At 49.7% G+C, this 12,001-nt stretch overlaps 1 protein-coding gene across 1 annotated transcript in view; it reads right to left on the bottom strand.

Annotated features, from left to right (window-relative positions):
• The window catches only part of LOC108579197, a 58,307-nt gene that overhangs the window by 30,475 nt on the left and 15,831 nt on the right, over nt 1-12,001 (bottom strand). The window contains 1 exon segment of the mRNA XM_017942669.1: nt 1,282-1,579. Within this exon segment, the coding sequence (XP_017798158.1) occupies nt 1,282-1,579 (298 nt within the window).

Here is a 12,001-nt window from a genome sequence, read left to right as displayed (position 1 = left end):
ACTCTCGCCACGGCTGCACTGACACGAGATTATATCGCCGCGTTTACAATAGAGGCACGACCGTCAGGGAGGCTGAAGTATGCTCGCACGCTGAGCATCCCGTATTCAAACGTATTCTGGAATGTATTATAAAAGAGAAAGGGATTAGATCGGGTTGTCCGTTATTTTTCCACCGGGACAGATTGATCTTCTTTCGATTCGCTCTTAATAATCAACTATCACGGGCACTGGCTTATCCGTTCGAGGAGACTCACGGAACAGGCAATTATTTTTTATTTTACTCACAAGGGTTTTCGATTTTTTCTTCTGAAAAACTACCGCGGCGCCTTCGAGACAACGAGAGGAACCGAGCACTGATTTATCGTAACCGATTTCTTACCGACTTGTCTGGATATTTCTCACGAAAAACTGTACGAGGAAGTTGTTGAAAACCGTGAAACGACGAGAGGAACCGCGGTAGAATTGTCGCGAAACGATTCGAACGGGCCAACGCGAGTGGAGGGTGCACGTGCAACAATCTCGAAAGAGTTTGCGCGAGAGGAATTGCCGCAACCGCGGTGGAAACGGCGCAATCGTCGTAATTAATTTGCATATTAATAGGCTCGTTGGCATTCCGTTCTACGCGTTACGCGATCGACCGTTGCTCCTGCTATCTAGCCACGCCAGATCGATAAGGAAGAGCTTGCTATCTCTCGAACGACTGTCTCGGGACAGCGTAAACCGGCAGCTACGCAATCAAGTCGCTCTTCGACGGAGCAGATGCGGAATTCGTAATAAGCGCGCAGGAACGATGCAACGGAAGAAAATTAGCGTCCATCGAGGTTCGACATCGGCTTACGTACGTTCCGCGATCTTCTTTTATCTCTCCCCACGATATGTGGCTATTTTACCTATTAATTTCTAGCTGGACGTAGTTAACCGAGAGTCTGGTTCATTCTCCTCTCTCTCTCTCTCTCTCTCTTTCTCTCGATGTATTTACGTTCCGGGAATAATTGGTATCGCGTTGACGGGATAGAGGCACGAGACCACCGTGGTCGATTTAATGGCGATGAATAACGATACAGGCGGGCTGATAGAGAGAGAGAGAGAGGACTGGTCTGTGGTTTCGAGGGCACCTGAAAATTATTTGCATAAATCGACAGGATGGCATCTCGATTACCGTGCCAATGTTTTTCTCTTGCGCGATCGGAATTCCTCGATGAAACGTGCCCCTTTTCCTTCATTTTTTCCTCTTTCTTGTCCCCAAGCTCGGCGAAGTACGGCATAGTATAGAAAACTTACTCTTCCCGTTCTTGTTGTACTGCTGCATGTTGCTTCTGGTTTCTTTGACGCTCTCTCGAGTGCCCAGAGACTGCCACTTGTGAACGCTGTGCGCCGACATCGGAGGATAGTCGTTTTTCGACTGGTACCCGTTGTACTGCGACCCCGTGCCACCCTCGTAAGCTCTTGGATCGCGGAAATCGTACGCCTGCGTGACCACAGGCCTCGGTGTCGTGGTGGTTGTCGTGGTGGAGGTAGTCGTGGTGGTAGTTGTCGTCGTGGCTGGAGTTTCGGTTTCGTCCTCGTCGTCGGCGTAGTCCTGAATGGAGAAGAAAAGAAAATTATCATCCTCCGTTTCTCGAAAACTTTCGTACGTTACGTCGGAGGTTCGTTCGAACGAGGTTTCACTTAACGCGACGCGAAATTGCATATTACAGGAGGGTGAGCTCGGAAGGAAGATGTGCTCGCGCGATACCTCGTACGGCTCATAAATCGAGCGGCGGGGAAGAAGAAAAAAAGCGAATAAGGTGATCGTTTTTGACTCGTGGGTGGGCCAACACTCCACCGTGGCCGGTCGTGCGAGATTTTCTCCCGGAGATAAGGTTAATAAGCGAATTTGCATCTCATCGCGACGCACCTTCCACGACGGAAGGAGAACAGAGAGACCTACTTAATCGCAGTCTGCAACATCTGGGCCCTTTGATCTCGAGCCGCTTAATAGAAACAATCCACCGGCGACCTGGTGTGTCTCGCGCGTCCAGTCCAGGGAGAATTTCACCTCGTATCCAGATACACGGCTTGGTTCACGGTCGCCGATTGCCCTAGCTGCTGCCAGCTGCGAAACCCCTCCAAACGGATGGACACTCGAAACTCGCGGCTGTCCGACGCTTCTTTTTCGCGTGCCTTTCGTTTTACGCGATCCCATTCAGACGCGCTTTTTCAGGCCCGCTCCTCGAACCTTTCCGGCGATTACGTTGCAAGAAAAACAGCCCGTCGATCGATATACATATATATAGTACCACAACACACACACACCAGGCCTTTTACAATCTTTACCCCCCTGTTTTATCCCACGATTTAACGCGATTTACGAGAATTTCACGCTGCCTCCTCGACGTCGCTGCTCTTGCAATCTGCTTTGAAATCTATAAAGGCTACACACGTCGAAGTAACCAGAGTACGTAATTGAATAGAAACGATCGGAAGGCAAAGAAACGACCGTCTGTTTTCACTTATCCCTGTGGCTCTAGCTGGCTTGGTTCGATCTGATAACGAAGCCAGAACCACGGGGGTAGAGACGCGAAATAATTTATCAGCTGGCGGACAAAAGCCGGCTTGAATTAAGTTGTCCGGCGGTCACAGCTCCGCGCGCTTACAATGCGTCCAATTACTCGAAAACCGATGTATCGTTTCGTTATGCAACGGTGGTTATCGTTGTTGGCGTTGATACACGCATAATTCGTCCCGAAGAACGGGCCGGCTGGCAGGGAGGACGTAAAAAGATTGATTTCCTCGAGGTGCTCGTTTCGAAAGGTCGGTGAGTAACGACGTTGTTATCGCGATTATGGATGCGGCTTCTGTGTCCGTTCGCCTCGCGACATTTATTCTCTCGCGATGTTTCGCTGTCGTGCATTTAACATGAGCCGGGACATGCCGTCACGAGGAGGAATTCATTCACGTGACCACGGTTAGAAAAATTCTCCTCTTCGAGGATCGTACTCTTTGATCGAGTCGCGATATTTCAAACGAGAGCTTTTATGCTTTACGACGCTGTGAAATATAGAGGTGGAATCTTTCATTCTCTTTGATCTCGGGATCGCAGAAAGCGGATTAGGACGCCGATAAATTCGAACGATGCGTGCTGCACTATCGTTAACGATCCTCAAGGAACCAGGGTCAGCGGGGGGGTCAGCCTTTGGTTCAGTTTAAAAACAACCAATAGCCCCGCTTTCCTGTGAATCTCTCCTTTAGATACGATCCACGCCGCCTACATTTTTATACCTCGCTCTTACGCTTACGTTAGTCCGAGTCCCCCGCGAAAATCTACGCTTCTTTCCTTTCCTTTCCTTTCCTTTCCTTTTCTTCTCTTATCGAAATCGTTCGTCCTCCTTTGTGCTAATCACACGAACCGGTATAGTTCTCTGCTCTGTGAAACTTTGTTATGTACAGGGATGGGTAAATACGACGGGGAAATTATCGAGGTTGGTCCGTGGTCCGTGATTAGATATCAACTCGGTCGCTTGGAATAATTAAACGGAATAGTAAACGGAGTTTCGGAGAATCGAGGTTTTACGACGTGCAAATTTCCGATAAAAAATCGACGAGGTCGACGACACACAAAACCCGCCTGTTTATTCTGTTAACTGGTTCGACACGTTCTCGAGGTTGACAACGTGCTCGTAATATTCGATAGATAAGGCCGTTCGATACACGGCTATTGTAGACTAGGCCACACTCGTTTTCGCGCTCGAAACCCAAGCAATTTCTCCGTCTGGCTGTCTACCGATGATTAATCGTGTCAGTCGCCGGGCGGTTATTCTACTCGTGTACATACACTTGAACGTGGTTTTTCGCCATTTCGACGAACGTACAGTTCTTGAAATTCTGCCGATTGACACGGGAGAGGACGGAATGGAAGCCGTTCACGGCGGAACGATTTAATGGAAAATTCTTTGCCGAGCACCGATCCAAAGAACGCAGAGATCACGAAGAGAGATCAGAGCTGGTTTATATGCACACGCGTCCGGGTGCGGGAAACGAGCACGGTCGTTAAGTGCATTATCGTGCATTGTCTTCGCGTTGCTGTAAAATATTGCACGCGTGTCTCTCCCTTTTTCCACTGTAAAAAGATCACCGGTGTCGCGCGGCACGACTTTAAGAAAAACAGCGCGAACAATTACGTCGCACCGGTGTAACAAGATTCGATCTCCGGTATTCCATTGTAATCGAGCGTGTCGCTCCTTGTCTTCTCCGATCGAAAAATCGGAAAGAAACCAACGAGAATCTTTGGTAGCTTCGAAAAAAAAAAAAAAAAAAAAAAAAAAAAAAAAAAAAAAGAAAAACAGATAACGAAGGATCGAAATTAACGGCTGCACCAAGAATTCAACCCTCTTTTATTTCAATTCGCCTACCCTTTTTGTACGTTTTACAGCTGGAGTTAATTCGCGACGATTTACCAAGCAGAATAGGGGCAATCAAACTGCAGTATACATTAGTAGGTTCTAGAATTACGTGTTAATTATTCGAAAGAGGGTTATTCAACCTCGACTGGTGTCCGCTGGAATTTACAGTGGCGTGAAGCGAATTTATCCCGCGAACTGAAGGCTGAAGTTGACCCGGGTAGTAAAAAAGTCCGGTTTCGGGCAACCGAAAGAGCGAAATCTGTATTGGAAGCTCGCCGACGAACGCTGTTACAAATTGGTCCGAACGAAGAACAGCGTTCAGAGGTGTAAAGAGAAAAAAAAAGAGAGAGGGAAGAAGAGATTTGTAAGCGGCCTTAAACGTAGCTTACGCGGCGCGGCGATCATCAGCGGAGCATTGCTGCACTTGGGCTGCACCTCCTGTTATTAAATATTGGGCGGCGGGGATCGTTGAACCGTCGGACCACCCAACAATCCTAGTCCGGTGGTCCGCTTAGAGAGCTCCCGGGAAGCCTATCATTTGCATTATGGAAATCTGGGTCACATATTTTCGCGTTAGCCACGTCGTTTGGGAGGAGCGGTCACTTTGGGCAAAAACGAACAGGAAGTCGACCACCGCGATGGCCATCCTAATTTTGCTCGACACTCGACTCTGCCAAGATGTCGTCTTTTAGACATCGTGGTACCTGTACTCATTGGCAGAGTACTTGAGATTTATAAACGATCTTGACGTCAGCGGTGGCATTGAGGATGGAAACTGAGGCGGTTAATCAAATTTTCCGACGTGCCGTGTGCGAGAGTAATAATATTCGCGCGTCAATTTCCACGGTGAAGAACCGCGAACCTCGGTAGAGCAGCCCGTCTTCATCTTTCCGCTCCTCTGTATTTTTAACTGCGCGAGATACCAACGTGAAGACAGAGAAAGAGAGGAAGAGAGAGAGAGGGGCATAAGGAGAAAAATGCAGAAGAAGGTAGGAACGAGCGGTGGATGCGAAGGCACGGGGGACAAGTTGCGTGTGATTCCCATACAAATCGTAGGTTCACCGTTCCGAGAAAGGGATCGCCTGGCTGCCAGGCTGTCTGCCACCGCGGCTCGCTGGCATTGAACATGGGAGACCATAAACCGACCACGATCGTCATTGATAATGCGCTGCCGTGTCTTCTAAGAACGGATTCGCGCGCCCACGGGCCTAATCGATATGAATGACGATCGGCCGAGACACCGTGGGCACCTTAATCGTCAGATGTTACCTGCAACCAGTTGGAAACGGGCGTTAACCAGCTTAATGAACGTAGCAAAACGATATTTCACGGTGTTTCGTGCCTCTCGACGTACGTACAAACCGGCTATTCATCTACATTCACCGGCAGCTTACACAACCTTTTATTAATCGTCGATCTTATCGTTTACCTGTTAACAATAATTGATTTGTAGCAAGCTACGAAAGATGAGGCGAACGATTGTTCTCCGTCCTCTCCTTTGCACCCTTAATTGTCCGTCACGGTCGAGTCATTAGCGGAGCGTTTTTCGTTTCATCCGCGACGAGGATCGTTATCGCCGTTAGATCGGTATTCGCCGCAGCCTCCGCCAGCCAGAACTGTCTTATCGTTGTCGGGGCAAGTGATTTATCGATGTTCTTGCTCGCCGTAATGAACGGTCGTTTCCATGCGATCGAAACATCGCTTTTCGTCGTCTCTCCCTCTTTCTCCACTTCGTTGCTTTCACAAATCCCCCGACAAATATTTGGACGTTCGTTCCGCGTCTTTTTATTTCGCCGGGCATTACTTACGATAACAGCTGGTGGGATCGGTTTTAGAAGAATCGTCTTCTGCAACGGGGAGCCTTTCGGAATACACATTTGTGCCAAGTATTTTTACCAGGCTCCACAGCGGAAATAAAGTTCTTTCGAACCGCAGAAATTGGCTCGGTTCCAAAAGTGCATGGAAGTGTGGTCAGAGAAATGGTGCTTTCCCAAACGTCACGATTCGACGTCCACTTACATCTTCTCGCGACGATTTTCCTCGGTAAATACGAGCCCGGTTTCGTGGAAGTGGACGTAAATGTTCTTTTCTCTCTCTCACGGAGATCAATTGATCCCATTTCCCTGACAGTTTTGGCACGAACCGATCTCCGCGTAAACGTTTCGTTACAATTTAGATGACAACAGGTACACTGTTGTATTCCGTATACCGATCGGAGACACGTTGACAAAGGACAATAATCTTGTTATTTAATATATTATGTACATTCTGTAGTTTACGGAGCGGCGTCCGTAACGGTCAAGGAACTGTTCGCATGCGTTCGTATTTCGAGGAGTGGGGATTAGGATTTGTAAGGGTCCGAGGGTGAGTCGGAGTTAGTCAGGAAAGGACGAGGTCGCGAGGTCGAGGTTCATTTAGAAAATGAGCAAGCGAGGCTGATGCTTCGGTCTCGTTCGAATCGACGAGCGGCGGCCACGATCGTACAGAAGCTCGCGTTATCGAAGTCTTATCTGGTGATGTCAGAGCGCGGCCCTGAAGATGAAAATTAGGCGCGATCAACGACTCGACCGAGGCGGGGAAAAAGAAATATGCGAATGGCGTAACGCGTGTGTCTACACGAACCGACGACGAGTTCGCAACACCGTTTTCTCCTTGGTATTCGATATTCACATGGCGATATTCAAGCGGAAACACGTTTTTCGATCGCAACACCACCTCTCGACGCTCGACCCATTTGAATATCCGAGAGAACGGTATTCGTTAACCCGCTTAATTCCTTCACCCGTGACTCGACCGTTTATCGCGATCGGCGCAATTTTGATATTCAAATCAGAACCGCCGACACGTCGTTTTCACGTTGCGTGCATCTGCGAAATTAGTGGGACACCACGTCGTATCGTCGACGCGAAACTCGATTGTTCGAACGTGTATACGCAGGCTGTTGGCCGGATGCGCTTGTCAAACAGCTTTTTCATATCGACGACGCTACTTCCTACCGGTCGAGATACCATTTTTTCTTTCGTTATGCGTGCCGAAGGATCACGCCGCGGGGAATTTTAATTGCTAAAGGTGAATCAGAAGGGACTGTGCTGGCAGCGTTTAGTCACACAAGTTGAGCCCGCGAGCAAGCAACGCTCTCGCGCGCGCGCGATTCATAGATAATTTATGATCGATGTCACGTTCTCCCCTCTCCCTCTCTCTTCCCTATGTCTGTTACTTGGCTGTTCTTTTCTTTCACGGGTGGTCCGGACCGCGAATCGAGTTGCGAGCGTACGTGACCAACCGAGGCCTGAGCCACTTTCGATGATTCATTCGGCGATGCTCGTCTTCGACGCCTGGCTGTCTCCTACAAAGCTCTCGGACGATTAATCGGTGGAACGGAATTGCCGTCGCGCGCATCTGGAACCTATACGTATACATAAGTGGACGCCACGTGGACTTCCTCTCGTTCGATCAACTATCTTTGTCCGTTTGACGCTGGTTCCGAGTAAGACGATCCTTCACTTTGACGCGGATTTTTCGGTTTGTCGAGAAAGTTCCATCTTTCCGGCGGTATTTATCGAGACGTCTCTCAACGAACGGTCGGACCCCGTTCCTACGGTCGCGAAATATTCTCGCAGATGTTGGACCGTGATGGGACCCAGCAGGCGAAAATTCCACACGATCCTCCGCTCTAGACAGTTTTAACTTCTTTGCACTCCTGTCGCTATTTATGATAGGCATAACGTTCCGATTGCGCAACAACGGCGAAAGATAAAATAAGACGGATCGGCGGAGAAGCGCCTAGCGGTTGATACGAATCGGCGAGGCGACGATACTAGTGACGAGAATGGAAAACTGTCGGGTCGTAAAGTTCAGGATGGAACGGATCGAACGAATGAATCAAGTAGCGTGCACTATGACACCGTTCATTTGCGCTAACCAATGAGATCATCCAGAAGTCTCTACGACGCGACGCACAGTTGCTGCTGACCGTTGATAGGGAGAAGGTGTAACGCCTGCATGACATCATCTCGCATTCACGCCTTGCAGAACACGGTACACGGCCGTCGACACTCCTTAGAAAGTCTTCGGGATAAATAAATGCCTGGAAATTTATTTATCCGTGCGCTCCTCTGGCAGCTACTCGCGATAAATCTATCGCTGGGCCGCGTATCGGAGAATAGATCTCCGGTAGGACAATGGCCGTGCTTAACGCTGCAAATTATCAGACGGAGGAACGCCGCGTGATCGCATTCGAGTCTTTTAAACCGAAGATCGCTACGGAAATCCCATCTTTGATTTCGACTAACCCGCGACGATCGCCAAGTGGAGGATCGACGTTGGACGAAGGATAGGGAGGAAAGGAAAGGTGGATTGGAATATGGTGACAGGATTCGAGGTGATCTGACGATAGAGTCGATCGAACGGATCTAGATCGCCGTCGTGCCAATAGCGGCTACTGAACCGTGCAGTATTTCAATGACGCGTCGACGCATGCCACGTAACGCGATTGGTGATACCGAGGACCATCGACAATTCGCCTTGTCCATGCTTAATTAACCGAACGCGTTCGCATTCCGGGGCGTGGACGCGTTCCTGGCCACTTTGTAAAGCTCTATCCAGCCGGGAACCCCTCTTTTCTCTTTCTTTCCCTCGCTCTTTTTCTTTAGCGGTCTCGAAGTCGTTGGGAACAACGACTACCTTACGCCTCGATCCCCCCAAGACGCGCATAGTTCGCTGAACTATGCTGCTCTTGGCAGCAGATACTGATTTCATAATATCGATACGAGGAACCTGGTGAACGCGCGGTCGTTTCGCGAACTTTGTCTCCTCGGTTTCGTCACTCTGTCGCTACACTTCCAGCGGCAACTTGCAAAAGTTCTACTACACCTGGCGGCTAATTAACGCCACGATTCCCTTCGAATGCGGCAGAATTTTTTCCCCAGCCGCGACGTGTTTCCACGAGCAGGTGGAAAAAACGTGTCGCAAGAGAGATACAGGGAGCAAGTGTCCCCCGGGTGGCGATCGCTACATGGCTGGCAGAGCTGAATGAACGGTGCGGAATAACGTATAGTATTTTTGTTGCTCTCGCTCGCGCGTTCAGTTTCTCGAACCGGTGGAAGAGGGACAGGCTGCTGGAGAGGAGGGTCAGAACGCGCGGAGAGGTGGATTCGTTCATACAAGGTGGTTTTCATTGAAAGAACTTGTTCCTCGGGCCAAATAGGGTCACTCCATTCATCCTGACTCGGGGAACGATCGAACGCGGAATACCTATTAGCGGTAACGGGAAGCCAGACGCAGTAAAACTTGCGTTAATAACGAGAGTTAGACGTCGCTGGCCGCGACTTCTAATAGGCCGCGCGTTTACTGTTTCATTAGAGCGCGGCAAAAATCCAGACACGCTTCGTCATCTTAACGAACGGGTTCGGAGTAGTCTGCTGTATACGTCGGTGTGTGTAGTCGGGAACGACTCGAATGCCGGGGAAGAAAGCTGGTGCAAAAATAATGCTCCCGCGATAGCTCATTTCCTACCTTTAGCTACTTTTGTGTTTCACCGATTCTTCTTCATGAATATTTGTGTTGTCCGAAGGTGGAAGGGCTGTTGGTCTAAATAATATTTGTCAGGATTATTTAAACTATATTTATTCGTCCGTCTGTCGTTGACGTCTCGTTCTTTCTGGTCCTGTCCTTATCAACTACACGCTTCCTAATTCGTTCCAATACAGTCTCTCGATTCTTATTTAACGCGTCCTTGTACACGAGTCTTGACGCCCCTCTCTTGCCTCCGGGAAACCCTGGCACAAGTTGGGGGTTTCTATCACAGCAAAGTCAGCGTCGCGCGAGCGCGTGGCTGGGTCCTTATCACTGCTTATGCCCTTAATGCTTACACTTTATCGCTGTATCTCGCTATATCTCTTCCACCGGCTATACACCTGCGTCTCCCTCTTATTCTTCCATCTACCCTTAACGAGAAATCCCTACGCGTGATCTAACGATAGCGCGATTAACGATCGATTTAAATCGGTGACTATCGATCGGATGCATAAATGCAACGCTGCAACCCACGCGTACGAATCTCCAGTTTGGAGGAGACCGGGATAATCGAGCCGGTACTGTTTTCTAATTAGATCCGTAGCGTAACTCGCGAAGGAGAGCGAGTCTCCTCGAAATGTCCGATGCCTCGATTTAATATTCATTCTCGTGCGACGCCGCTCACCCGCGGCAAAGCAGCAGAGACAGAGAAGAGGCGCTCGTGTTAGCCTGTGCTACAACAGGCACGACGATTGCTAGAGGACGACAGCGTACACACGCTTTCGACGCGGTAGCGTGCATTTTCAAGCGGGTCAACTATTTTTATCCCACCGCGACGTCCTCCCCGGTCGTTGTCCATTGGACATGGCGGCTCTCGACGGATCATCGCCGCTTTCCCTCTGCCGCAACGATGGACAGCAGCGATTGAACGGACGGGAGACGACGACGACGCCGCCGCCGCCACTGGGAGCGTCGTTAATGCATTCGAAAAGTTTCCATCGTTCATCGCGATCGGTACCAGCGACAGCGGCGTAAATTATTCATGGTTCGCTATGCGGGAAGAAGTAACCGTTGGACGTGTCCTTTCCTTCAAGGTGGTGCAATCCTGATGTTGGCCAGCACGCGACTCGCCTATGATTTATCGAACGTGGCTCGTTACGCGTACTTCTCCTCCCCGCAGGCTAACATTGTCCGGGGATAATTGGCAATATGGCGCGCCTTAAATCACGAGAGCCGTTAATCCTAGTCGCGAGAGCGCCAGCCGGGAGAGGCAACGTTTAGAGAAACTGTTGCAATTAGTAGGTACGCCGATCGGGTCATTATCGGATGCTTGCCGGTTATCTGGTGGTTCGGTCGGGGAATTAGAGTCGGAACCCTGGCAATTTACCGTGCAACCATCGCCGGAACGAGCAATTAGCGAGATGCAATCGCGATTTGTTCGACCTTGTCCGAGTATCGAAGCCGCCAAAGCTCCTGCCTCTTCCTGGCTAACAATTTTCCGTCGAGCAGGTACCCTGTACTTGCGCCGATTAATAGATCTCGCGATACACGATAAAGTAACACGGCGGAGAGACGAGGACGGAGAGTGCGGTGTACTTTCGCTCAACGCGGTACCGTAACGTTCCCGCGGTGGCGTCCCATTGTTCACGAAAAAAAGACACAAGGTCTCTGGTAGGTGCGTGTAATTGTGGAACAATGTCGCGCGATGCATAACTAATACACAGGCCCCGTTATCTGCGTGAAACCGAACCAGGCTCCCCGTGGAGAAACTCGTACAGCGATGGTAGATCAGTTTTGAGTTGTCGTTGCGCACAGCTGGTTTCTCTTAGCCACGGTGTTGTCATGCAAAGAGAATTTACTCGATAATTAGAGAGATTGGATCTCTAGTATTTAGGACGCGAAACAATTGGAAAATTGTCGAAAAAGAAAAGATGGAATAACTCTGCGCCGGACAGCTGGACACGATCAACGTCCCGTACGACGTTAATGTGGCAGCACGTGTGCCGCTGCTGGCAGCCAGCGGCGAATGATCTATCGAAATTTAATCGATGGTACGATAGTCCGTTCTCATTTAGCCGGGACAATGCTGGAACGATGACGTTTCT

The sequence above is a fragment of the Habropoda laboriosa genome, unplaced genomic scaffold (assembly GCF_001263275.1).
Source record: "Habropoda laboriosa isolate 0110345459 unplaced genomic scaffold, ASM126327v1 scaffold64, whole genome shotgun sequence".
Classification (NCBI taxonomy): Eukaryota; Metazoa; Arthropoda; class Insecta; order Hymenoptera; family Apidae; genus Habropoda; species Habropoda laboriosa.
The sequence above is the reverse complement of the archived record's forward strand: the minus strand, read 5'-3'. Positions and strand labels throughout refer to the sequence as shown.